The sequence below is a fragment of the Primulina huaijiensis genome, chromosome 4 (assembly GCF_012295235.1).
Source record: "Primulina huaijiensis isolate GDHJ02 chromosome 4, ASM1229523v2, whole genome shotgun sequence".
NCBI classification, from domain to species: Eukaryota; Viridiplantae; Streptophyta; class Magnoliopsida; order Lamiales; family Gesneriaceae; genus Primulina; species Primulina huaijiensis.
In genome coordinates, this window is record NC_133309.1 from 24,433,283 (window position 1) to 24,460,821 (window position 27,539).

At 34.5% G+C, this 27,539-nt stretch overlaps 3 protein-coding genes and 2 long non-coding RNA genes across 10 annotated transcripts; 1 reads left to right on the top strand and 4 right to left on the bottom strand.

Annotated features, from left to right (window-relative positions):
* Positions 1-66: 66 nt before the first annotated feature.
* On the top strand, positions 67-2,029 carry LOC140974799 (uncharacterized). Its single transcript, XR_012174872.1, has 3 exons — positions 67-311; positions 912-949; positions 1,672-2,029. It is a non-coding gene; the product is annotated as an uncharacterized lncRNA (long non-coding RNA).
* Positions 2,030-5,970: 3,941 nt separating this feature from the next.
* Positions 5,971-7,948, bottom strand: LOC140974800 (4-coumarate--CoA ligase-like 9). Its single transcript, XM_073438287.1, has one exon. The coding sequence runs from the start codon at positions 7,946-7,948 to the stop codon at positions 6,878-6,880; it is 1,071 nt and encodes a 356-aa protein (XP_073294388.1). The 3' UTR covers positions 5,971-6,877.
* Positions 7,949-11,458: 3,510 nt separating this feature from the next.
* Positions 11,459-15,946, bottom strand: LOC140975661 (adenylate kinase 4-like). Its single transcript, XM_073439501.1, has 6 exons — positions 15,718-15,946; positions 13,780-13,925; positions 13,577-13,696; positions 13,330-13,497; positions 13,082-13,171; positions 11,459-11,885 (listed from the first exon to the last, which is right to left on the bottom strand). Exons 1-6 carry the CDS (start codon positions 15,815-15,817, stop codon positions 11,787-11,789), a joined length of 723 nt encoding a protein of 240 aa, XP_073295602.1. The 5' UTR covers positions 15,818-15,946; the 3' UTR covers positions 11,459-11,786.
* Positions 15,947-16,543: 597 nt separating this feature from the next.
* LOC140975662 (conserved oligomeric Golgi complex subunit 2-like) lies at positions 16,544-22,671 on the bottom strand. Of its 6 annotated transcripts, none has more exons than XR_012175019.1 (13): positions 22,114-22,670; positions 21,298-21,504; positions 20,768-21,104; positions 20,231-20,392; positions 20,040-20,139; positions 19,701-19,916; positions 19,492-19,600; positions 18,573-18,773; positions 18,279-18,383; positions 17,900-18,025; positions 17,219-17,353; positions 16,838-16,918; positions 16,544-16,771 (listed from the first exon to the last, which is right to left on the bottom strand). XR_012175019.1 is itself a non-coding variant. In XM_073439504.1 (12 exons), exons 1-12 carry the CDS (start codon positions 22,576-22,578, stop codon positions 16,895-16,897), a joined length of 2,187 nt encoding a protein of 728 aa, XP_073295605.1. In that variant the 5' UTR covers positions 22,579-22,670; the 3' UTR covers positions 16,544-16,894. The 6 variants fall into 6 exon arrangements, 4 of the variants coding, with proteins under 4 accessions (XP_073295605.1, XP_073295604.1, XP_073295606.1 ...); XR_012175018.1 differs by having other exon boundaries at positions 16,838-17,118; XM_073439504.1 differs by having other exon boundaries at positions 16,544-16,918.
* Positions 22,672-26,008: 3,337 nt separating this feature from the next.
* LOC140975663 (uncharacterized) lies at positions 26,009-27,539 on the bottom strand. Its single transcript, XR_012175020.1, has 2 exons — positions 26,889-27,539; positions 26,009-26,470 (listed from the first exon to the last, which is right to left on the bottom strand). It is a non-coding gene; the product is annotated as an uncharacterized lncRNA (long non-coding RNA).

The following is a 27,539-nucleotide window of genomic DNA, read 5'->3' on the forward strand; positions in this document are numbered from 1 at the left end:
TATATATATATATATACATACATACATATACATACACACAATTTACCAAATAAAAGAAGGAAGAACTGAGAAAGGGAAAAGAAGAAAGAAACTTTCCCAAACCCAAATTTTCGCCACCCTTGGAGCAGCTGCGGGAAAATCGCGATAACTCCTCCGTCCGGCGTCCAAATCTCAATCGGTCTGAAGGGGTGTCTTCCTAACATCCTAGGCTTCGATTCAAGTTAGAAATCGTGAAGTTTGAGCAAGGATTCGGGTAGATCGAAGCTGCTGTTCCCGTGCTCTGTTTCTGCGCGAATTCTTCAGATTTTTGGGTGAGAATTTTTGTGTTGCTGCGATTTTTTTTAACTTGAATTTGTAGAAATGATCTACATAACCCCTATAGTGCTTTAGGTTTTCTGTTTTTAGCCACTGGAATCATCGAATTTGGATAAGAAACGGATTTGATATGATTTTTCTACCAAAATGTGTCGAATCGAATTCTGCATGTGTGCTGTGCAGAACAACTACTGTAATTCGGGTTTATGACATATAAGCACTCGGATTCTGGGGTTTTGGTTATAATAAAAGTTGTAGAGCTATGTGTTGTCTTTGTAATGATATAAGATTCGTTAAATTTCATTAAGAATTGAGCAAGTTATGGTGGTTTTTCTGAAACTGCTCAGTAGGAGAATTCTGTCCGAAAATCTGTTGAGTGACAGTGTGTTCTTGATAATTCTGGCATTAATCTACTCAGATTCTGGAATTGGTTTATTCTAGAAAAAGTTAGATATTCAAGTTATCTTTCATTTCCAATTGGCGGATATTGATTTGAGTTAATATTGAGTGAGATACGAATTTTATGCTCTTTTGTGCCAAATCGGACATTGGTATGGAAGGTAGTTTTCATGATCGACTTATTGTGATTTGTTTAGGCCGAGAGTTTTGAAGAGAAGTTTCCAAGTTGTTATAGGTATGTTACAGCTCGGTAACATACAACGGTAAAACATAAATTATGTTTGATTGTCATTCTATGTTACATGGATTGTGTTTATGAATTGCTGACTGTTATAAATTGTTAAATGCCTTCGTTGTGATCTATGTTTATTATTATGACATATTATTGGCATTTAGCATCGGGCATACAGTTATGACATTCATGTTGAGCCCTATCGTTCTTGTTAGCCCATTGTTGATATCCGTTGTTATCTGGCACTGTTGTTTATCTCGGGATCATTGTGTGGCTGATAGGCCTATACACATGAAACCGTAGATGTGATTGAACAATTCCGTGGTTAGTGCAGCCTTTTGAGGTGAGCGCTGGGATTGTGTCATCTAGTTCGTTCTGTTGTGCCATCCTGTTATAGCGTATCAGCTGTATGGAGGCCGAGTCAGGGGTGTTATTCAGCACAGCTTGGCATACCTCGCATACTTGGCAGGGCGGTTTAGCTGCATGACGATGTAGCTCCCCTGTGTTGTTGCTCGAGCATTATTCCAGTTGTTATCGTACCGTTTGTTGGCTCCTGTTATCCCGATTATTCGTTGAGCCTTTCATGCATTGCATATTACATTTTACTATATGATTATGCATGATTTATGATTATTGTTGTTATTGTTGAACTGTTTCATACCAGAATCCTAACCTCAGTTGTTTACTGGGGGGGCTGCTGTGGTTGCTATTGGGCACCATGGTAGATCTCCCGAGTCGTTTTGCAGCATCAGGTCGAGGTTCCGCCAGTGGAGCTCGGGATTGAGGTTGGATTGCTTGGTTATGTCAGTGGAGTTTCCAGTTAGTCTATATGTATGTCTTGAGTTTGTTTCAGCCTTGTATTATAGTTTATTTGCCGGGGAGATGCCTCGTGTATCTGTAATGATATTTGGTTGTTTTTGTGATGTTCTGAGTTGACCCTATGATTCTTATGATCTGGTGAGTATGTGGTAAGTTTTAATTTATGTTTAGTCCTGGCCAGTGCGGCTATAGGTTGTTGACTTTGGTTTTTGTTTTTATAACTCTAGTTGGAGTATATTTTGATATAAAATGTTGCTTGAGTTTTTCGGGATGTCCTGCTTACGGGGTGGTCATGCCGAAATTTTTCTAGGCCCTGAGGTCCGTTTTAAAGTATTTTTAAACCATTTCCGCTGCAGTTTTAAATCAAACCATTACTGTTTGATCATTAATTATCGTTAGAGTAAATGGGCCTCACTTGATCAATCAAGTACACTGCAAATTCTTTCAAAATATATGTGGATTGAAAATTTGACTTCATTCGCAATTGTTGAAATTAAGTAACGAATCATACTTTAAGTTGTAAGATAATAAGGAAAATACAAATTTAAAAAGCTGGAGATACTTTAAAAAATATGGATTTTGGTCGTGGAAGTGCGAATAAAATTTTCAAACCACTTATATTTTGAATCCGATTGTGGCTTAGGGGGTCTAACCGGGGATGTTTTCTGAAGATTTTACAGGTCAGTTAGAAATTGTCCATATTTTCATAATTCTTATTCTGGACTATCCCGACCACGTTTTCAATTGCAAACAACCTCGCAGCATCCCTATAACAATTCCAATTGCCATCCTTCAAAGAGAATCATGTACCAGAATAATTTTTTGAAATCCAACTATCATGCAAAATCTGCCCTACCACGCAAAAAAAAAATAAAATAAAATAAAAAATCAAGGAATAGGTTTAATAACCTTTTGAGATGAAATCGAAAAGCAGAAGTATCAGGAACGAAATCTTGCGCTCTGTTTCCTGCGTCGAACAATTTATCCCTCAATTCAAGCGGCGGGGACGGTGGGGTGGGGTGGTGGCCGATAATATGAGAGAAAGAGAGCGCCCTGAGTCGAAAGAAAATCTAATGTTCACATGCAAATTTATATAATTGATGAGTAAAATTAAAATTACAATACCCAATTGAAATACAGATACAAAGATAATACATAATTGGAATACAAATTTGAAGATGATACATAATTGAAAATTACAAAGATAAAAATGCGAATAAAAACATAAAAATGACAAACAAGGTAGATGATCAATAATCTCCTAAATTAGATCCCGATCCTCAAAAATCAAATATTAGAGTTAATATATATAAGAATCAAATAAATAAAATTAACTATTAATAAAAATAAAATTATAATTATAATATTAATATTAACATTAATTATAATTATATTGTTAAATTTTTAAATAAATAGTAAACAAAAACAATATTCTAGGAATATACTTTTTAGTGTAAGATTTGAAGTAAATGGGTTGGAGATGAATGTTATATTTGGTGCAAAAGCTGCACCAAAATAGATTTATGGGTTGGAGATGGCTAAGAGTTTCGGATCTAAAGTATCAAGACACTATTGACACGTCGGGATTAGGGCCGGACCTTCTATGAGGCCAAAGAGGCCATTGCTTCATGGTCCGATCCTGAAAGGGGCCCAACAACCCGTTTTTAAATTTTCCTGTAAAAGAGCTAGATGTAATTATTTCAAATATTTATTGATTTGTTTTTTTATGTAATATATTGTTTCTGGTATATTTATGTATTATTTATTGTATTTATTATTTTGTAACTGAATTTTTGCATTATTTATCCTAACAACCCGTTTTTAAATTTTCGCTTCAGGCTCGATCGAACACATGTACGGCTCTGGTCGGGACATGCCGAGTTCGAACCATCCAAACTGGATTCGATCCGTCCAAACTCCAGCATATAAGTAGACCCAGAAATTTCACGCAAATTTTCGAATTTTCTCTCTATTCTAGTCCATATTTCAGTGCTTTCTAGGCCTTATATCTAGGCTAGTTCAGTTGAAAAGTGCATGCTTCCAATGTTGACAGCAATGCCAGGAGCAATTGGTGTAGTTTTCTTCTCCAAATAGGCTGACCACAGATGAAAGTATAATCCGTGAGCCACATTTCTAGTTGGAGATAGTTAAGCATTTTCAGTTACTGATGATTGTCTCTGGTATATTGTCTAAGATCAGGGCTTAAACAGTTTTAGACCAGTAGGGGCACGTAAGTACTACCTGAGATGTCTTGGTTGAATATGCATTTTTATGTGTTGCATTTTACTTGACATATTATTTTGTTGCGTATATTATGTCATGATATTTATATATGTTACATACATATCACGTTGAACATATCATATATTTGAGATATCTCCATTCTTCTGAAAATGATATGAATAATTTTGAAATGATTAAAAAATGATTGGTAGAGAGATATAATAATATTGTGTTTGACATGATTTTTTTGTGGGGTGAGATAAAATTAAGAAATTTTGTATTTTTGGACCAAATTACCCTTGAGACATATTTAAATTACAATTTTAACCAACATTTACTTTTTGTTTTTGAGTATGATTAAGGGTATTTTGGGAGTAAGAGGGATGTTATTAAAATATGGATTAATCTTAGTCATTGTTATTGATGGGTTTAATTATCCAGCCTTAGTACAAGGGTCGCTCAGTCCTCTAGTTTCTTGGATGATCGGACACTGGGAGCCGCTTTCGTCGACGGCAGCCACATCAATTGTCCACGATGAATGTTGTTCATTTCATTCTTACATCATTTCATCCTACAAAGCATGTCCTCAGGGTTTTTGAATGTCGAGATCGAATGTACCCTTCATTAATCATTACATTTGTTTAGTTATATTAATGTAGGATTGTCTTCCCAATGATCTAGTAAAACCTTCTGTTTGTAAAACAAAAACATTAGACCTTGGTTAGAATTAGACAGTAATTTTGTTTTGTTTTTTTTTTTTTTTTTTTTTTTTGGAGATTGAAAAATTAAACGGATGACGTGCCTTTAATTCAAGAAATGTTAACACAAAAAGCTAAACAAACATAATATCAAAATCTCGAAGAGGGCAGATGTTTAAAAGGAAATTTAGCCAAGTTTCAAAGGTCATATAAATATAATCCTGAAATGTAAGTTCAAGATGACTCGCAATATACAGATATAGCGAGTTTTTAACAAAGAATCGTACGCGTGCAGTCATAACTTAGAAGAAGAGGTCGAAAGTGAATGCTTGACCAACTCCCTTCGTAAGATCTTCCCTGCCGGAGATTTTGGGATCGAGTTTATAAATGCAACACGGCAGAGCTTCTTATAAGGAGCAACCTGGAAGATAGCAAGGAACAACCCATTATTTCATACAGTGAAAGAGAAATAACAGTAGGGTTTGACAAACGTCCCTTTGATCCCAAAGTCTTAAATAAAAGAAAGAAAAGCAGACAAAATAAGCCGAAGATGCTATGCCTTTGCAGGCCGGGGGATGAAACCTTGTTAAAGTGGTGAAGGAACAGTTCTTGCTAAAGCTTATAGCATAGATTTTTTCTCTACCGAACCGTTTTACACCTCATATTTCATGTGCACTAGAAACGCATGCATCTCATTAAAAGACATGGTTTTTCTATACCTGGTTTGCAATGAAATCCATTATTCGAGTGGCTGAGATAGTGCTTCCAGGTTTTCTCACAACATATGCCATTGGAATCTGACCAGCTCCTTCATCTGGATAGCTGCACGATCTCAGACATAACTCAATGGGTCAAAACATGAATGGTAGTTCGTGCCTAGCTCATAGAGGTAAATCAATCAACTTCTTTGTAATGTAAAATAATAAAGAAGACCAGTTATAATTACAGAAGAGCATCATATCATATGATAAAATAGTAATTAAATTTGAAACAACACTACAAGAAAAGTGGGTTTCCGGGGCGTGCAAGCACGCCGCGACGCACGCTGTAAAGTTGAAAGCTGTCTTAAGTTCCAAATCTATAACTGTCCTTTCTATAAATTCATATTCAACCAAACATCAATCAGTAACCTACAAGTTGATGCTTTTTAAAATATTTTAAGATATGATCTCCCTCGACATTGATTAATTGATAAGATCTATTCAACAACAAATAAAGCCTATAAGCAATAACCCATGTCCAATCTCAAGTCAGAAGCACAATCCGCATGAGTATCATAGGAGCAAGACGAGATGTTCCTTGCTAAAGTGAGGCATAGGGCAATATGGTAGAAATCCTGCATCACTTTGGATTTACTGTCCTGACATTTAAAGCTCATTTACCAAATGTCTTGAGCCCGCGGTTATATGCACAAGGGTTGGGGGTTTCACGGTCAAGCAAACTTTTTAGCAAAAGGTTGAGCCTTGGCTCGGGTCGAAGCTCAAAGGATGAGCCTCACTGGACCTCAAGGATAGAGACATGTCTATAAGCTTTTAATTTGCACAAGCTAGGGTTTGGGGGTTTCACGTCAAGTCAACTTTATTAGAAAAAGGTTGAGCCTTGGCTCGTGTAAAAGCGGAAAGGTTGAGCCTCGTTGGACCTCAAGGATAGAGGCATGTCTATAATCTAGCTAACTACGACAAGAATCACCTAGTCTTGAGACAATTTTTTGGACTAAAAGTTTTAATACACAAGCAACAAATACGAGCACGATGGTATTGCTTTCGCTTATCAGATTGAAGGGTCCTTGAATCAGTTGAAACCCCAACTTCAAAGAACCAAAATAGCATTAACTTATATGTCCAAGTTTAAGACAAGAAACAAAGTATTCTTATAAACACAACTTGCAACTATCTCCAACTCTTATTCATCAAACATGTTTTCTTTATATGATATCTCATCTTTCATACATATTTTACTAAAGAAACCAGAATGCGCTCAATTATATTACTTAATAGGAGAACGCTTAATTATGGAGTTTCAATAATTAATAAATAAAAATTAAAGAAATGTTGGATAAAGAAAAGCAAATGTACTTTAACAACAAAGTATCATTATAGAAAGATTAAAGAGACAACCAATCTGATTATAATTAATTATGAAGAATAAAAAATGACAATTAATTTTGCATTGCATGTTGACTTGTACCAAATCAATACTTACGTACCTGGTAGAGTTCCACGTGAGGGAATTTAGCCTTGAACTCCTCGGAAACCTCCTTCCCCAGCGGGGCTCCGCCGGAGCCCACTGCCTGCAAAGAGCTTAAGTCGTACTTCGCCACCAAATCCGACTTCACCATAACCACCACCAGCGGCGGCGCCACCGAGATATACGTCACCCTGTACTTTTCGACAGCTTCTAACATCTTCAAGAAATCGAATTTCTCCATCAACACTACGCTCTCCCCCATCGACGCCGCCCTTATAAACATAAAAAGCCCAAACACGTGAAACAACGACACTGTGAATAACGAGACTGGGTGAATATAAACACTATTTTCTTCCTCTTTTGCTTTCTCATTGTAGGATAAATTTTTGTGATGAAATCCAGCGATCGCTGCTATCAAGTTGCGGTGAGTTAACACGACGCCTTGCACTTTACCCGTCGTGCCGGAGGAGTAGAGAATCGCGGCGTGGTCCCAATGATTCACAACGACGTCGACTGTACTGACCGAAGCTTTCGCCTCAAGCATGGAGAGAAATTTCTGGGAATCGAGGAGGACTAACGTGAGATTCGGCGGAAGCTTCTGGGCAGTGGCTGAGGTGGCGAAGACGATGGCGGGTTTACTGAGTTCGATTTGGTGGGCTAGCTCCAATGGAGAAGATAATGGATTGGAAGGCGAAATGGTGATTCCCAGAGAGAGGAGAGATAAGTAGAGGACCGGAACGTAGAAGGAGGACGGCGAGAGGATGAAAGCAACGTCGTTCTTGGAGAGGGAAGGATAGAGGGATTTAAGGGAGGATGAGAGGGAACTGACTTGGAGGAGGAAGGTTGAGTAAGTGACGCGACGGCCAGTGTCGGCGTCTATGAGGAAGTGGGTGGTGGCGAGGGCGCCGGAGGTGGGGGTGGTGGGGGAATGCAGGAGGGAGAAGGTGTAATCGAATATGGATAGGGGTTGCGAGAAAGGCGGCAGAGGGACGGCGGGGCCGAGGGTGTGGTATATGTTTGTTCGGGGGCAGTAGCCATTGTTGGGGTTGGGGGAGAGTGGCTGAGTTTCCGCCATGCAAATGAGCTTGGGAGACTGGAGAGTGAAAAAGCTGGGAGCTTATGAAGCCATTAAATAGTATTTGAATTTTTTTTTCCCTTCATATTTTGATTCATACGAAAATTTAATTTAATGCAAAATTTATTATTGCTAATCCAAATAAAGGTTTTTTTAATAAATAAAATAATATGTTTCGAAATAAAATAATAATAAAATAATAACAAAATATCAATGCTGATGAAGAATTAAATATAAATCAAAATTATTATTTTCAAAAATATATTTTACAATAGTTTTATAATTACATATATCATATATTGAATAATTTGTACTATAGCAAATTAAAAAAAGTATCAATTAAAAATAATAATTTTCGAACATGGAATATAAAAATTCTTAATTTTAAGTACTGATTGTGCACACAATTGATTAATTCTTAAAACTTAGTAAAACTAGATTAATTTCTCTAAATAATTAAAATAAACTCATTTCATTATTGCATTATTCATTTTCTTAATAAACATTTGATGATATTAATAATAATATTAATACAAATAATAATAAATTAATTAATAATTGAAATTCCAAAAATATTTATAGTTATGCTAAAAATTATAAATATATTATTCCGTACAATACTAAATGATATAAAATAAATTAATAATTAAGCATAAAATAATGATAAAAATAATATTAAGCAATCTAGGAAATAATAATTAATAAGCTACTTATATTATTTGACAATATTGTTATTACTAAGAAATAAGGGTGTCCAACGTAAATATAATGTCTGCGTTGAGGTCATCTCCATCCACAAAATCTATTTCGGTGTAAATTTTACATTAAAATAGTGCGATTTCTGCACCAAATACAACATCCATCTCCAAACCATTTACTTCAAATCTTATACCAAAAATAATATTCTCGAAATTTTCTTTTTATTTATATATTTATAAATCATTTAATCAAAGTATTCCTTAATTATTAATAATTAACATAAATAAATATTTTAAAAATCAATAATTATTATTTTTAATTTTTATGTTTAGTATCTCATTATTAAAATAAATAAAATAATTATTTTTATTATTATTTAAATAATATTTATATTTAAAAATAAATAATAAAATTAATACATATTTATAATAATTAAAACAAAAAAATTAAAAAAAATAAGTACCTCTGCGCCAAATTTGGGTAGAGGTGGAGGCTACACTATTTTGGCCAGCCTCTATTGGAGCCAATCTTTCCATCAAAATGGTATTATGCAAAGGTTGGAGATATCCTGAATACTTAAATAGTGTGTTGTTATTGTCATCGACAGTTAGCATAATTATTTTTATTTATTAGAATATTATTTTTTATTGTAAACCTTATTTTTTTTATTAGTTTATTTGTAATTATTTTTTTTAAAAAAAAAAACTTATCAGAAAAAAAAATGAATTCATCATGTTTATTTAAAAAAGCTAATTTTAAAATTTAACTCAACTTAAGACCAAATTTAACTATAAGTATTCATAGAAGGTCTTATTAAAAATTCTCTCAAATGTTAATTGATTACTAAAAAGTATTTGATTAAGTAATTAGGCAAACCTTTAAGCTAAACATGGGTTGTTTTGAAATAGTTTATTATATTCCAAACCAATCATTTTTTGGGCTAATTTTAAAATCAGAAGCTATATTTATAATATTGCACTCTATAGACATAGCTAGCTAGTAGAGATGTCGATTTTCTCCGAACTCGATGGATAAGCTGATATCCAATCCGAATGTGGAAAGAATTGAGGTGATTTTTTACCTGATTAAATAAATAGATAATCGGCTATAGAGATTTTTGGATATGAAAATGGAAACGAGTCTTAAAGAATCTTATCATACCTGACCATAATAGAAATATGCAAAAATAATATACATAGCTTATTTGAAATAATTCAAATTTGAGAAAATGCAAATATATGTTGTAATAAGATATTTGAGTACTGTATGAATATTCAATCAACCGACGGATATATAGATATAGATGAAATTTAATATTCGATAGGGACAGAGACGAGAATAAATATGATAAATGAGAATGAGAACAGATGATATAAAATCTTACTCAAATTCGATTTATTGTCGTCCCTACTCGCTAGAGATAAAAATTAGGTTTTAACGGCACTTTTTATTTTTGTAAAAAAATAGTAATAAATGGTGTGTTATTTAGTATATTTGTTTGTTCAAAACTTCAAATAAATGAAACTTTCAATGCTATAGTCTATATAGGGGGAGGATAGGTCTGCGTGTTTTTCAAAGCCGCTAATAGCCTAATACTGTTGACTAAATTACGTACCAGATCCATTTTGTAAGATAAATTCATTATCTGATTTGATTTATGAAAATGTATTTTTTTTATGTCAAAAATATTAATTTTGATTTCAAATATGGACTTAATCGATTCGTATCACAAATAAAAATATGTCAGATCATCTCACGACTGTATATCTTTTTTATACATTGAGCCTAGAGATTTGTAATCGCCAAATTTCAAACCCGAATCCTTATCCTAAATTTGTTGAGAGTTTCGTAATTGTCTATGTATACCTATTTATCAACTATTTTCGTTAGTGAAATGTCAAATCTTCTCGAAAGAAAGATATACAGTCGTGATTGGATTGGTGGATTTTTCTTTTTATTTATTTTAATTGACTTGTTTCAAGGACCAAAATTTAATTTGACAGAAAAAATTTGAAATCATGGATTTAAATTTCATATTTATTTTGTTGTATAGATGAATTTTTATTTGGTGGATTTGAAAGCTACTCTCTTGGTAATCTATTTAGATAGTGATATTTATTAAGATGAATTTGAAATTAACTCAAAATTAGTGTCATTCTAAATTTATCATTAAAATCTATCTCAAATCAAATTCTCATCTTCAAATTAAATCTTTTTATCCGAACACAACCTAAGAAGATTTCAAATTTACTTAATATCAAGTTATACAATTTCAATGATAATTATGATATATTCCAATTACGCCCAAGATGATAAAATTGAAATTCACTTAAATACTTCAAAAAATAACTAGTTGGAGTTCGAAAATTTTTATCAAGTAAAATTTACCAAATAAATGAATGAATTTATTATTATATATTCAAAATTCATGATTTCAAATTCATCAATCATAATGCGACTTAAGTGCATTTGACGAGGGCGAGTATTTTAATGAAATAATCCAAAATTTTGTGCTTGACGACATACAAAATTCTCCACACTTTATTTCAAATTTGACTTTTTTTAGTTATGTAAAGGTAACACCAATGTTTAAAATTTCCTTCATATAAGAATATTGAAATATATATATATATAAACATAATTGTCATGTCTATTATCATCGATAATTAATATTATGTTATGTCACCGAAACTTGAGTCAAACATGAGATAATTCAATTTGTGGTTAGGTGCAAGGTGAATTACTTATAAATGTTCTCATGCATATGAACAATATATAACACACAGATGTGATAAGCAAGAAACACACCCAGAAACCAAATTTTCTAAGGTCTTATTATTCAATGTTTCACTATTTTTGAGGAGTTCATGCCACGGCGGAGGACATAAAGCACCAGATAAGAGTACAGATCTAAAGATTATGATGCAGTACGTAGCAATGAACTACATTAAGCCGTTCTCAATAGTTTTGAGAAAATTATTCTGTAACTCTCTATAAGAAATCTCAAAAGCTACACCAATCTCAGCTCACCAAAAATAAATGGTCTCGGATCCATTAGTCATCGAATAATAAATTAGAGTACAATGAATGCAAAGCCGGAGGTCTTATTGTTTGGTGGACAAAAATGGCAACCTTAGTATCAGGAGAGTACCTTCTTCACCTCTGCAGTGACCTCTTGAGGAGCTTTTTCGGCGGGGAGATTTGCAATGACGCCCTTCTTGTTATAGTAGTCGATAACCTATGCATTGAAAATAAAGAGCAGTTCAGAATGTGAGGCAAAAGGTAGCTAGCTAAGGATCCTCAAATTTGAAAACAATCAATTTTATCTGATTTTAGCGGAAAGGCAAAAGGAAATCGCTGCCAACAACAACTAAAGCATTGAGGTGGTTAAATAAAATCAGCCTCCAAAGCTCCACCAAAAACTAGAAGGTGCATCAAATGGGTGAAGCAGTGAACTAGAAAATTACAATTACAACTGCCCCCCGAGCCAAGTTTTTCATATTCTTGTACATAGGAGTTTCTCAATTTTGACTTTGTTAACTAGCAATTGTAGAGATGCGAAGAATGGTAAAGTGTATGCATATCATAGAACCAAGAAACAAGGTAAGATGTGTGACTCATAGAAGAGAACACCACTGAGGCATGGACACATACTGAGGTGATTTTTGGACTCATTATTCAAAATGTACCTTGCAAGCTCTGTGACCAATTAATGAATAATACATTGCATTTCAACTTCAATTGATAATCTCAACATTTAAGTCAAATGTTAAGACATCTTAAGCCTGTAAAGTGAACCAAGGTTTTTGCTTCATGGCCAAAATGTGTTCCGTTCAAGGGCTTCACCCTGGATTACATCCAGGCAAAAAGGTTCAGTCTAGGCGTTCATCTGGTATATTTTTTTAATAATTAGGTACTAATTGAAAAAGTTTGCTCCGATGTCCTAAGGCCATTCTCAAGGATCTGCAAATGCCAAACTTCAAAATGGATGAAATGTGCAATCACCAGTTAGAATCAAATCATAAATCCAATTTTCTCTCTTGCCCAAAGTTGAGCTCCAATGCTCGTTCTTTTTTAAACCTATAAATGTTAACAGATAAAACTGCAATCTATAGGCGATATGCCCCACTATACTAGCCACAACCTTCAACACATCTGCTACTTGTACTGTTACTAACTTTCTTTTCAATCAATCTCGCAGGAAATTAACCAGATGCTTTAGCTTCTCTATTGAATCGCTTTGGTCTTTCAAAAACTTTTTTAGCATATATCACACAAATGTTTAGCATGAAGCCACGAACCCAAAACAAGGTATTAAAAACATGAAGCATTGAAACATTTCACATCTGCATATCAAAAACATGAGATAAAAGCTTCAATGGATTAATATTAAAAGGATGAAACAGGAAAAAGGAAAATCAAATGAAATCATACGGGTTCAGTCTGCTTATGGAAAGCCTCAAGTCTCGACTTGAGCACAGCTGCAGTATCATCCTTACGTTGAATTAAAGGCTCTCCAGTTACCTTCACAAATAATCAAGAAATCACCTCTAGGCCTTGTAGAGAAGTTCAATACACAAAGTAACCGAGTCAGTTCAGCTCCAAGAGAAGATAACTATAGCTAAAACTATAGATGGCTACCTAAAGAAAGTTGTATTAATAGACATAGAATAAGCTTTTACATCATCGACACCAGGAACTTTAGGGGGTGCAAATTTTGTGTGGTAGGAACGACCACTAGAAGGATGGATCCAACGACCAGTAATCCTCTCCTCCAAGATAGCATCATCAATTGCAAAGTTAAGAACTTTGTCAATCTTAGTTCCACGTTTCTCGAGCATCTCATCCAGCTGAATATAAGGAACAGCAACTCATTTACAACTGTTGGATACTGACCAAGAAACACCATTCCAAGAAAAAATAGTGAACCTTCTGTGCTTGGACAACTGTCCTTGGAAATCCATCAAGAATAAAACCTTTATGACAGGAAGGCTTCTTCAATGCATCATTGATAATCCCCACAACCAAATCATCAGAAACAAGTTCCCCCTGAGAAATCACAAACAAACATAAAGTTTTGGTATAAGTTCTTATGCATCAAAGGTTTTAAAATAATAAAGCAAGGAATGCACCTTCTCCATGGCCTCCTTGGCTTGGACCCCAAGGGGAGTCTTGGCAGCCACAGCAGCTCTCAGCATATCACCAGTAGCCAGATGGCATAAGCAATATTCATCCTTAATCATCGGTGACTGAGTACCTTTTCCAGATCCTGGTGGACCTGCAAAGTTCATGTGAAAGGTGCAAGGCATTAGAATACTCATAAAAAACTTTATCAATCCTCTCAGTTCTTGGAATCAATCTAGACAAGCTATTTCTTGAAATATGGGTTTGAAGTAGGGTTGGATATGGACCAAGCCGAGCCGAGGTCGAGATCGAGATCGAGTACTCAGACTCAACTACAAAAAAATAAACTGTTAAACTCGATTAAGTAGACAAGTGTCTCAAGCTGGAAAAAATTTACCGAACATCAACTTGGCTTGCAAGCTTTCTAAATTCTAACACATCACTCGAGCTTGTTCTTGACGGCATATTCATGATAATATCTTTTAACTTCAACAAATTTAATAGTTAAAAATGAAATTATCAATATTTAAAGAAATTTATATGATATTTAAATGATGATTATAAAAAATATAGTTTTTGAGCTTGGATACTCAGTGAATATTCAAGCCTAAGACATAAATGAAGTGATACCATGACCTACTAACAAAAAAATGGAGGGAAATTAACGTCTTTCATCCTCAACAATTGGACACATTCAAGTTCCATGACAACAAATTTTCAGGCAAGTTCAAGAAATCTAAAATGTAAAAAGATTATATTTAAAGTACATAAACCAAATTAAGGTCTAAAATTGATTTACTTAGTTATGGCTACGCTCACTTATTTAATTAAGTAGAGCGGCAATTTATGTTAGAATGGGTCTCAAGCTTGTTTACTTTTTATTGAATTTCCTACTGTTTTCTAGACAAGTTTCAAAGTTCCGCTATAATTTTACCTTCAACCTGGTTTGTATCCTTAGCTAAGGGTTTTCATACATGTATCATATGCAAACAAAGAATTCATTCATATTATCCAATAAAATAAACCTTTGAGAAACTCGGTTAGCAATTATTATAATTGTTAGGTCTATTTCCCAAATAAAACCAAGTTTTATCCTTCAGAATCATGGTTTGATATCGTGAATCGTGATGTTTGGGTAAAATTGCAGACATCCTAAGGATTTTGTTTTGAATTTTGATGCAGGAACCTTTCAACATATATCCGGAGTACTCATCATTAAAGCTTGAGCAGATTGAGCATTGGCCAAGCAAATCACAAGAGTGTGAACCAGTAGGTTGACAAGTTCTAAAACTTCACACAGTTTGATGATAGATCGGTTTATTGGTGTATGCATTATCAACAACAGGAGATTCTAAAACCTTAAATGATGCAGCAGAATACTTGAATGCACTAAGACTAGTTAATGTATACATAAACTGCAACTCCAAATTATAAGCAAATCCTAGTGAGGAAATTAAATCCCACGGATCTAAGCTTCTGGATACTTCATCGAGAAGTCACCTACCACTCTAAAAAACTAGAAGAAGAAAAAATAAACTAAAAATACAATGATTCCAAGCAGATCTACTCAGGTTTCAACTTAAAATGGACATTCATCCATTAGTCCAAGCAACAAAACCTCATAAACTAAATGCTTTGTTAACTAGTTGATGTTCGTCATTTGGTCGTGAAACAATTGTCAAGTCTACTAAGTTTAACAAATTTTCCAAGAAAACGTATCATGCACACAAACACACATGCATATACTGTTATTGACTAAAACGATTTCACATGATAAACACATTTCATTATCCATATGTTGAAACCAAATCTAAGTTAAAATGTCAACATAAAATTTAGAACTTTGGCATTCCATCGATAACTGAAATCATGAAAAACAACTCGAAAACCTAAAACCCATTACATGAAAGAGGGAAAAACTTCACTAAAAAAAAAAAAGAACGCACCGACTAGGATGAGGCGTTTATCGGGCTTGGAGGAGCACTTCATACGGCGGAGAAGCTCTGTCATGAGATCCACCGACGTCACATCTTCCAGATTGGCCATTTTCCTCTCCTCCCTTGTTGCGAATGGTGGTGGGTGAGAAAATACGCAAGAGCAACCTCTGGATTCTTTGCTCGTGTTCTCCGACTTTCGGAGGTTTTGATGTTAATGGAGTAAGACGATTTTGCCCCTACTGCAGTACTGTGTAAATATGTTATTTTTATTTATAATAAACTACATGTATTATCAAAACTAAAATCAAGAAAAATTTATGTGAGACGTTCTCATGGGTCGTATTGTATAAGACGGATCTTTTATTTAGATCATCCATGAAAAAATATTAGTTTTTATGCTAAGAATATTAATTTTTATTGTGAATATAAGTAAAGTTGACTCGTCTCACAGATAAAGATTCGTGAGACCGTCTCACAAGAGACATTCTCATACATTATAGGTTACATGTGTTATTAGATTTTATTAGATTTCATATATATATATTTTTATATAGTTTTACTATAATTAAATCAATTTATTACTTGCTTAGCTATAAACAATTTACAAAATATGTCTGCAGTTGTAAATATTTCCAAGAATATTATTTTCTTACCTGAAAGATTTTTTCATTTTTTCAATTTTAACACTGTCGAAATATAATGAAATCTTGTTCCAAAAAATATATAAAAATGAAAATTTTAATATTACATATTTTTAGGAATATCAAAAGATCATCAACTTTGAACAAATATTGATGACTTTTTGACCCATTTTTAATCATTCAGACACATAACATGCAAAATAAAATTTTCAATTAAATCGAATTCTTTGTGTAAGAAATTAACAGAAATAACTAATACATTAGACATCAAAAAAAGAAACATATTTCTATTTTTTCCAAAATATTTGTAACCTACGACTTCAGAAATACATACATACGGGCAAGGAATTGGCGCTTATTTTGGAGTATCCTCTGCTGGAAATGCTTCTGGTGCTCATATCATGAGACAGAAGTAAAGCCATCTAAAATAACACGAAAGGATCTGAAATAATACAGGTAACAGATACATCCCAAATACACCACCCTACCATGTATACGAAAAAACTCGACCGCAAAAAACGATTCCGGAAATCTCTGTGATTTCTTTAATGCTTCTGCTTCTGCTTCCACTAGAAGATCACCACAGCATTTTGGAACATATGCAGGAACTCAAGTCATTTGTCACATAGCAAAATGGTAGTAGCCAAATTAAGAGCTAGAAGCTAATAGTGTCTTGCTTGTCTGAAGGGGCTGTACAATGCCACAAGGAACAATATGCTGGAATACTAGTAGCATCGATACCAAGTGAGGCGAGGTTCCGTCCATACTCCTGAATATTATAGAAAAGTGTGCAATTGAGTAAAAACACAACCGAGCAAATTCCATGAACAAGGATGTTGTGAATTTTTTTTTGAGGAAAGGGCTACCACCTGGATATCAAGAAATAACTGCATAAATAATTTGTCTATCTCGGAAACGTTATGATCTGAGACATCTGAACTTGCGCCAGCTCTTCTTTGCGCACCTAAACGTATTTTTTGAATCGATGACTCTGTTTTTCGGGCCTGTCAACAAGTTTAAATAGTCAAAAAAAAATTTTCACAAAAGCATATCCTGTCCTTCAATAAAACTTAAACACAGTAAAGTTTCCACTCAATGAAAAGCCCCATCATGCAGAAGGCAGTGACTCAATAAGAATGAGTCCAATGATGCTGTGTTGAACCTCAGAGGGGTTATTCAGGAAAATAGTAACAACCCTAGTTTTTTTTTCAGCAACATAAAGAAAATGATTGAGGTGTGCACGTGTAACACAGAAGTACCTTCAATTATAGTTCTTCACATCTCTTTCCCCATACTACTCAACTACCTTCAAATAGATATTAAATTTATATTTTGTTTTGTCTACAAATGCTGACTTTTAAAAGGAGAAATATCTTGTTCTTTGGGACGTATATATTTCTTTGGGACGTCAAAACACATCCGTCCCTCAGATCTACAATTTGTAATACTGGCACGAGCATCTAATTGGCATTTATTTAATAAATGATGAGGAAAAAAATTAATCGTGGAAAAACGAGGAAGATATCCAGAACACTAAATAATCAGCATACCATATTGATGAGCTCGGCAGCTAATTCATAATATCGATGAGTGATCTCATTTGCAGTTCCATGTAAGAGTTCCTCACGAAGCTCACTGGTTAGATATGTAACAGCTCGCTCTCCGTCCAGAAAAGCCTGCAAAGAGTAGGAAAGTTATAGTACAAGGTTTTCTGTCTGAAGCAGCTAAAATTGAAGCAACACGCCAGCAGAAGCACGAGAGATAAAGGTAGAGAGAACATCAGTTATGCTTGGGATCAATTCCTCATCCGTCCATAATATTAAACAGAAGTTCATGTATTTTTTTCATATTAGCAATTAAATGACATCTGAAATCAATTTTTTCTATTATATAAGATTCTGGACTCTGGAGCTTAAAAAATAGCCGTACCTTTAGAGGGCGCAATACACTAGATACATAAGGTGAATGTCTAACAGGTAGAGGCTTGTTGGTCATCCTACATGTGGCAGTTATTCCCTTCAATTGTCGCAAGTCCTGCACAATTTGTTCTAAAACTAATAAGAGTAATTCCTAATGAGTAAGTATTCATCTCAGGTCAAAATAACTGTAAATACAATGAGAAGGTACTACAAAATTCCTACTTAAATTTATAGCCATATAGCCTATAAGCACAGATAGCATAACAAAATCAATTAGAATACAAAATTTGTGCTGCTGGCTCACCTCCAAAGACTTCTCAACTAGAGTTTCCACTATCAAATTTATTACGAGAGGCTGAAGAACTCTGAGGGAGTTTCCACCGTGTAAAATACTCTGCTTCACAAGGTCAAGTATTTCAACAGGACACAACTTGAGAAGTTCAAGAACATGCCCTAGACAGTCACCACAAACTTCCTCCACCAAGCATTTTAAATCATGAATTATCTGTGAAACAAAAACTAATCAACGAATTTGAAATAAAAATATTTTGCATACCGTAAGATGGCTGTAGATTTTACATTAGCATTCATATAGGATACTACCAAAAACTGTCAACAATAAAAAGGATCGTCGGGGAACAATAAGTTATGATTAAATAATAAATAGCATCAAGAAAGAAATACTGGCAAGGTTAGAACTAAATTCATATTTATGTAAATACATGCCATGTGACATATTAAAAGAAAATGGCCTTCGGACTTGCAGAATTCGGTGCTTAGCAAGTTCTCTGTTTTTTTCCTTCTCATGCTATCCCTGGGGGCTTCAGGGATATATGTACAAGGCTTGGCATAGTACAATCTTTTTCACTTGGAATAGAGGACAAAGGATCAAATTTTTACAAATGTAACATGCGTGGAATTTGCAAAACTGAAAGCCACTGATTGGAACAATATATGAGAACAAAGTCTTGGGTCTTCCCACGGTGGTACACAGAGGCTTAAATAATACTGAAGTTTTCAATAAGAAAAACACAGCAAAATACCACTAAATATGGTCTTCATAACTATTTTAACGTGTAATAATTTTGACTTTTTAGGTCCAATAGATCATTAAAAACAATGTTTTTTAAAGCCCAATGTTGTCCTAGTGAGAAATAGGTTCATGGAACAAACTAATTTTTTGCACAGAAGAATTGAATTGTAATAGAACATGAGATACATACATAAAGGAAATCATCTGGGGTTGCAGAAATAGCCCATTCAGATCCAGTATTAGCGCTAGTATTCCTGGCTCTGCGAGCATTTAATCCAGCTGACAACCAGCTCGAGTATCTACATCCATAAGAAAGTTAAATTTTCCAAATGTTAAGTTAAATTCAGAAATCATTATAACCATGAAATTTCTAGCCCTACAAAATAAAAATGCACAGACCTTGAAAGAAGTTGCAAAAATAAACGTAAAAATTTGTCTGAGCAAGAAAGAACAAGAACGTCATCCGCCCAGCACGACCTCAAGCAATCCATAAGAGAAATACTTTGCCTCAATAATAAATTTTGAGAATTTTGCTGGATTGTGGTAGAGTTCTGAGAGGGAACAAGTGAAGTAATCATAAGTTCAGAATCCAAAGCACCGGCTATTTCCTGAAACCTGAGAAAATGAATCAAATACTCCATATTGTTGCATTTTCCTTTTGACCTACTTCACAGCCTTCCCCATAGGAATGAAAGTCCCCAGACGAATCAGAAGAGGAAATATAAATTGCGTTCATACCTCAATGAGAAGTAAATCCCGGTGTTCCATTGTTTCATAAACTCTATATAGACTGCCTCTGCCCGGAGTTTAACAACTTCAGACCTAGTGGGGCAGTAACCTTGCACAGCAACAAAAAGCATGATGAATTAATTACAATAAAATAATGTAGCGTATTAAACTACATAATTTATCAAGTGCTTCTCAAATACCTTCTAGATAAGCCAAAAAATCTAGGCTTGACTTATAATTTTGGAGAAACTGTGCAGGCCTTCCTGGAGAGAAAGCCCCTGGTTTTCCTGTTTGGATGGCTGATAAAACCTCTTTGAGAATGGAATTTGCCAGAAAGCTAAATACATGTAGACCTGAATTTTCTGCGCATGTTTAAACAAATAAATGATCAGCCTGAAGGGAGAAGAGAATTTCCATGCCTCGCGAATTGTAAGACAGAAATAAATAGCTCATAAGAAAATATGGTAGAGTGCAATTCAGATTGCATGCACAAGCAGGTGTGAAAATCTTATATGCACACAAGAAAAAATTAGGATGACAAGCATTTAGCCTGGAAAAAATCTAGTGATTCGAAGCAATTCATTGTGAAGCTGTGATACTAGCACACCCTGAATCGAGAGTGATTAACTTAACCAAGAAAATCTAGAATTTGAACTTAAAATGACTCTTTTCAGCCAAACAATTCCTGGACAACAGCATTGGTATATGGTTTCTTTTTGACTGGACAGCAAGCAAACCTGTAAAAGATATATCTAATAAAAATTTGCAATCATCTCTAATGTACTGCTTGATTCTTTCATATTCTTGCTCGAGATCATCTGTGGATGACATGCCAACTGCTCGAGATGATCTGTGAGGGATAACCATCTGTATGAATGGAGCAACAACTGTAGAGAGATAAATTTCTTCAGGGCTATTCGCATTATCAATAGCAGCATATGCACGTAAACAATTGTATATTGCATGTGCATCCCTGTTCTCGACTCCATCTACAAAACAGTGTACCAAGCATGTTTCCAGTAACAAGCTAGCATTATGGATCCTCTTCTCCATATTCTCAATGAAGGGCAAATTCTGTACTGCCATCACATGGAAGGAATCAAGATACGTAATTTACGAGCCCAGATTGGCACTATAAATCTAAATGGAAGTCAAGGCTAAAAATGGTGGAGCAAAATATTTGATGACTATCATTGTCCGTTGCTTTGCAGAAGAAGAAGGATTAAAAGATGTGGAAGAAACTATTGGAGGAAGGAGCAAGGTAGACCTGTGCATGAGCAATATAAAACTTCAGACGATTCATTTCACTAACAATTCTCTCCAGAAACATGCTTTGTGTCTCCCTGAGGTTCGTTCCATTTTCTATGTGTTGAGAGGATATACCATTGCTTAATTGACTCTTCTTGGCAGAATTCAAATTTCCACTGGAACAACATGCAGGAACACTGGGCAACTCCTTTATCAACTTTTCAACCTGAACCAGTATAATTTGAATTGATCAAACGTAAATAACAAACACTAGGGAACAGCTCCAGTATAATTTGAATTGATCAAACGTAAATAACAAACACTAGGGACAAGCTGTTCAGCTGTTCAACTACTTCTAAGGCGCACAAACTGTTGGAGAAATTTTGGAAAGGACGCATATTTGGTCTGAACACTTTTCTCTACTACAATCAATCTAACGATGCAACCAAACAGAAATATACAATCAATCTAATGATGCAACAAACAGAAATATATCACGCAAGTATGGTCTATCAAAAGCCAATCTCAGATAGATGCTGTGGGCTGAGCCACTAAAATACAGCTTGAACTGCCGGATACGACCATGTACATGTTCAACACTACAAGCTACTGTTATTAGTTATTACCAGCATCAGCAAGAGTGTTTCACAAGGAATTATCGACGATAATGAAATTGTAAACCAAAAACAAAGACCATTTCTCGCAATTGGTTTGGTAAGCTGAAGCATAAAAAAGCAGCAGGCTAAAACATTGATTTAGCGAGCAAATTTTGGGTGCTTTAGCATTGATTTAGCTAGTAAATGTCAACCTAACAACAAACTTCAGAAAATCTGACCTTAGAAACAACATGAAACGTGTCCAGCAACAACTCCAACACTTCCCTCGCCTCGTTGGCTTGTGCTCTCTGCTTGAGCTTGCTTTGCATCGCCATCAACGAGCCCTCAACCGATCCCCGGAAAGACAAAATCTTCTCCTTTATCTCGAGCAGTGGAGCCCGCATCCTCACCACTGCAGCGTCCACGTCGACGAGCTTGGTGCTGAGGCTCACGAAATCTGAGTAGTCTCGATTGATAAGCTCTACGAGTTCATGCTTCAGATCACCCAAATGCGATCTCAGCTCCGAGCGAAGCGTATCGAAGGGGACAAATGTGCGGAGATCCAATATGTATGATTCCGGATCGAATTCTTGGTCGGAGAATTTGGATGAATTCAGCCATAACGGATGCGAATCCTCAATCGGATCGCCCAACAAATCCGTCGCGGATTTTGGCAATGGGGAGTGCAGCAGTTCTGTCGCCATTGGAGACGGTGGATTTTGCTTCCTCAGCTGGATTTTACCAGTCTTCAGGTAGAGAGAAGGGACAGCTCGCTCCTGCCAATTTTAAAAGGCGACTTATGAGTATTGAAATATTTGGCTTTGAAATGCGACTTTTTTAAAAGGAAATTATTTTGGGGTGGTTTTGTTTTGTTTTGACTCGAGCAGGAACGGATGACTAAAAGCATGACCAAATTTCAAGTTGCTCCATGGAAATTAAATTGACTAGAACCCGGGCATGATCAATATTCTCAAATTTTAATTTAAAAAAAAAAAACTATACCTAATTTTTTAATAAAATTTAAAATAATATAGCTGGATCAATTCCGAACCATACCCACATGCTTGGGAGCGTGGGTGAAAAGAAGTTGACAACTTTTCACACTATTAGCAAGAGGTCTAGCAAGCTTAGGCCTACCATGCAAACAAAAAGCAAAGTGCCCTCTAATTAAAGACCACAAAACCTAAAAAAAAAAAAAAAAATTCCCATTGCACGTGGATTTGTAATTATTGCTTCTATAAGCAAATCCCTCCTCCCAGTTTTTTCTAATTAATTTAACTTAAAGTCCAATTAATAATTAATATTAAATAATGGAGAAATCTTCAAGTCAATTTGTAGATTACTAAAAAAATTAGGCAATTTTGGGAGAAAAACAAATAACTTGTAAGAATATAATCCTTCATGTAGGAGGTAGCTTGGACATTAATCAACAACATACATTGGACTTGATTTTTTTAATTAAAATAAATATTATATGAAATTGTTTTTACATTGAGGGATGCTTCCTTTGGGTATTTTTTTTTTTTTTTGGTGCATACAATGAGAATTCACCATAGTTTCTTGAATTTTTGTATATCTAGTTAGTAATTAGAATCAAGTAATCCAAAAAACGAAGACATAAATCACATATATATATATATTTTATAACTCATCTGACATCAATGTTTAAAATTTGAAACGACTTCTCGAGTTCTAGACCCAATCATATCAAAACTCTCCTCCATTCCATAAAAAGAGGACATGAATATGTGATCACATGTTTAACTTGGAGACAAATTAAATTTATAATTTTAGAAATATTACCTTGAACTATAATCAAGGGAGGACTGATTCAATAACATTAGAAGCCCATTCCAATTCATAGGATCATGTGATTGTACGGCATTGCAAATGTTATTGGTCCCCTCTGTCCTTTTTTTGTCCATGGAGATAGAATAAATGGGCATTAATTTTTTAAATTAACCCTTTGTGGGAAATGCTTATAAATGTGCCCTATTTTCTTTCCACTTCATATTGTAAAGCCTAACTCTCTCAAAAATGAAAAAACCCTTAGCCACCCCCACACAATAATAATTCTAAAATATAATACATACATACATATATATAGTTTTGATATGCTGCACACCTACCGTACACACTTATGTGAGCACGGTAGGTGTGTAGCATATCAAAACTATATATATATATATATATGTTTATATATTAATAATGTCACATTATTCTTCAATGGAAGAAGACCAACAAGAAATGCAACTATTCTCCAGCATTCCAGATCATGCAGCAGCCTGTTCATCATATCCTCCTCCATCTTGGCAGTCGGATTCGTCCACGAAATACGGATCATCGATGGATCATTTCGAGCCTCCATCTCTAGACCTCAAGTTGTCAATAAGTGTCTCACCGGTGGATAATAACCGAGTTCTACTAAGATCAAAAGTTAGAGATAGTTACAATGATCATATGAAGATAGATCCTGGCTGCGTTGAAGCTCTAAAATGGCAATCTGCCGAGCAGATTCGGCTAGCGTCGATGGAGAAATCGTACGTGGAGCGTCTAAGGGAGCTTACGAGGAGGGAGATGGAGCTAGCACAGGTGGAGTTTGCACGTGCCCGCAACATATGGGAGAGGGCTCGAGAGGAGGTGGAAAGGGTGGAGAAAATGAAGGATAGGGCTACTGGGAAGATCGATTCGACGTGTATGGAGATCACATGCCAATCTTGTAGGATCAAGTTTAGGCCTTGAAATCTTTAGCAGCTGATGTATGGGTGGATTCAAGATCACTCAAGTATTAATTAATTAGAGAAAATGAATAAATTAAAAAGGTTGGGGTAGCAGAAATTGCATCTCTTTAAGGTAATTTGATTTAATTCTTGAATCTTTTAGTTCTATTTATCGACAGAATCTGAGTTGTTTTCTTTGATGTAAAGCCTTATGATTTTATGGTTTTTGGTTTCACTACATATTAATTTTATGGTAAAGTTTCATTTAATTTCTAATGGACTATATATATTTATACAATGGTTTTTGGTTTCACTACATATTAATTTTATGGTAAAGTTTCATTTAATTTATACAATGGAGTATATAATTGTATGTATGTATATAATTGTATGTATGTATATAATGTTTGAACTTAGCAAAATTCGTACTGTTAGTTGAGTTTTTATTAAGTTAACGCGGGGTTAATTATACAAATTCACTGTAAAAACCGTCTTGATTCGATGACATGATCTCTCTCACCGTCGATAAAGGTTAAAAAAAAAACCCATCACGGATTTCTCGGGCTTCATTTTTTTACCCAATTTTTTGTGAAAGGAAACTTGGTATAATATTTTTTAATAAAATAAATTAGGCCATTTGTAAATTAATTATATATTAAATATTGAATTTCAACTCCATTCCGCTCCCACTCAATCAAGATGTTCGACTTCCCATATTGTAGAATGCAAGTCTGCCTAATTTTCACTTTTAAACAACATTAAACTTAAATCGTTGGTTTATACAAGGCCATAGAAAGTTAATGGCAATATTATAATTGGCAATTCTCATGAAAATCATTTTATTTCAGAAAATTCAGTACTATAAATTAATAATTTTAGGACCATGATATTTTATTATTTAGAAATATATTAAGTAATCGATAAATTAGTTATTTATTATTTTAAAATGTATTTTGATTTAATTAACATAGATTTGATATATAAAAAAAAAACTTTATTTTATCCATGTTTAATATAAAAAATAAAGTATGTATGCAAGCTTATTGAATGTACATAAAATTTTCAGTGATCATCGTTTTATGTTTAAATACACACACATAAATACATGCTTTAATTTTTTTGTGTGAATATAAAAAATGAAATTTTTTTTTTTGTCTTGGTTCTTCTTCTATATTACACAACAGTAATACCAGTGATGATCATGCATTAGTACAACTTCTACCCATCAATGAATCAAAAAAATGTTTGTGGAAGTGTAGCGAAATAAAATCGAAATAATAACCGTCGCGACTGTTTCGACGAACTATGTAAAAGTGGAGTGATGAATCTTGGTGAAAATTACAGACTGTGTGGAAGTTTGATATGGTCAAGTCAAGTTTAGAACCTTATGGGGTTTAGAAAAGGCAAATGAAAGAGAACAAAAAACAAACAAGAATTCAGTGAGAAGAGTACAGAATAGCTGTATACAATTGTATTCAACTTCTTAACTTTACTTCACCCAAAAACCAAACACCCACTATCCATGTCTGGAAACCCAACACATAAAAGAAACACACAACATTTTCTGGATAAGATTATAAGTCTTACTAAAAACATCACGAACACTGTTAAAAGTGTGTAACAGCTAACCATTTTACATGTTTTCCATCTGAATAATTGCTTTTATATGATTCTTGATCACATCCCATCAGATTTTACAGACTTGAGAAATGATCTTATGGTCATACATTGGCTTGACTCACAACATTAAGGATGCTATAATTAGGGCCATCGGCGAGATGATAAAGGCGTCGCAAAAAGCCTGCCTGAGTTGGGGTCAACATAGAATGACGGGGACGGCTCTAAAGATTTGTCGGCAACACCTATCGTGTAAAGCCTGAAACTGATAAGTTAGTACGTTAGATGAAAGAGCCATTGAAACTTGTATGCCACTTCGTAAACAATTGTGGAGTGGGTACGAGACATAAAATCACTATGGAGACTTGGGAATTGAGCAGGATAGCATGAACACGCACAGATGGTTCAGTATCTGAGTCAGTGGACCAGGCGATGAGTAAAGCCATAGTCATCATAATCAAGTTATTCAAGTAGCTTTATAACGACAGTGGTAAATTTTTTCACAATTTTCAATTCCAAATCTCGATTTGCAAAGAACCAGAATTAAGTGAACTCCAAACAAAATGAAACTCACACACACAAACACAATAGGATAGTGCCATGACAAAATAATAAGTGAACACACAACACCAAATATGCCATATAATAGTTATGATTCTTTTAAAAGTTGCTCTTACTTTTGCACGTATAGCAGCAACAAGGTATGGGAACAAAAAAGCCTGACCCTAAAATTATCAAATATTATTCATTCACCCACGCAGCTTATCAATGTCGTAGCGTCCTCACCGAGTGCTGAACCAGATGCAGTATCTGGTGAATGAATATTATTTTCCTTTTAACTTTTCACATGCATGTTGTCATCCCTGATACAGCCAATATTTGGAATTTCAAGAGTTACCGCTAACATAATTCGAACAAAACGAATATATATGACAATTATTAAAATGGGTAACTAAAACTTCAGGAAAAAATTGTAATAAGATGACAGATGAATTGTGCTGGTTATTTTGAACCATTGATGTTGTGAATGATTTATATCTCAAAGTACGAAAAAATAGAAAAAATAATGGTTGAATGCTACATTCCTGATACCAACGTTTATCAATCATTTGTTTTTTGAATATGACAGCTTCTGTATTCTACACTTTCTGTCACTAGCGTATTTGATATATTCAGCACATCCACCCATTTCGAATATCAATCAAATTTGATTTTCGTAAAGGCAAACACAGGAAAGAGATAGGACCATGCATGTTATTGAGTGATCCTCAGCCTAAATATTATGACAAATCCTTAACATTTGTCTTTTCAAAATGTCAGCATTTCAT

Excerpts from the sequence above, each read along its gene's own strand:
- LOC140974800 (XM_073438287.1), bottom strand. The coding sequence starts at position 7,948 with ATGGCGGAAACTCAGCCACTCTCCCCCAACCCCAACAATGGCTACTGC.
- LOC140975662 (XM_073439503.1), bottom strand. The coding sequence starts at position 22,578 with ATGGCGACAGAACTGCTGCACTCCCCATTGCCAAAATCCGCGACGGAT. Across the intron at positions 21,505-22,113 it reads CGTTTCATGTTGTTTCTAAG|GTTGAAAAGTTGATAAAGGA; the intron begins GTCAGATTTTCT and ends ATACTGGTTCAG. Across the intron at positions 19,601-19,700 it reads TTTTTGCAACTTCTTTCAAG|ATACTCGAGCTGGTTGTCAG; the intron begins GTCTGTGCATTT and ends TTATGGATGTAG.
- LOC140975661 (XM_073439501.1), bottom strand. The coding sequence starts at position 15,817 with ATGGCCAATCTGGAAGATGTGACGTCGGTGGATCTCATGACAGAGCTT. Across the intron at positions 13,926-15,717 it reads TAAACGCCTCATCCTAGTCG|GTCCACCAGGATCTGGAAAA; the intron begins GTGCGTTCTTTT and ends TGAACTTTGCAG. Across the intron at positions 13,498-13,576 it reads CAGTTGTCCAAGCACAGAAG|CTGGATGAGATGCTCGAGAA; the intron begins GTTCACTATTTT and ends CCTTATATTCAG.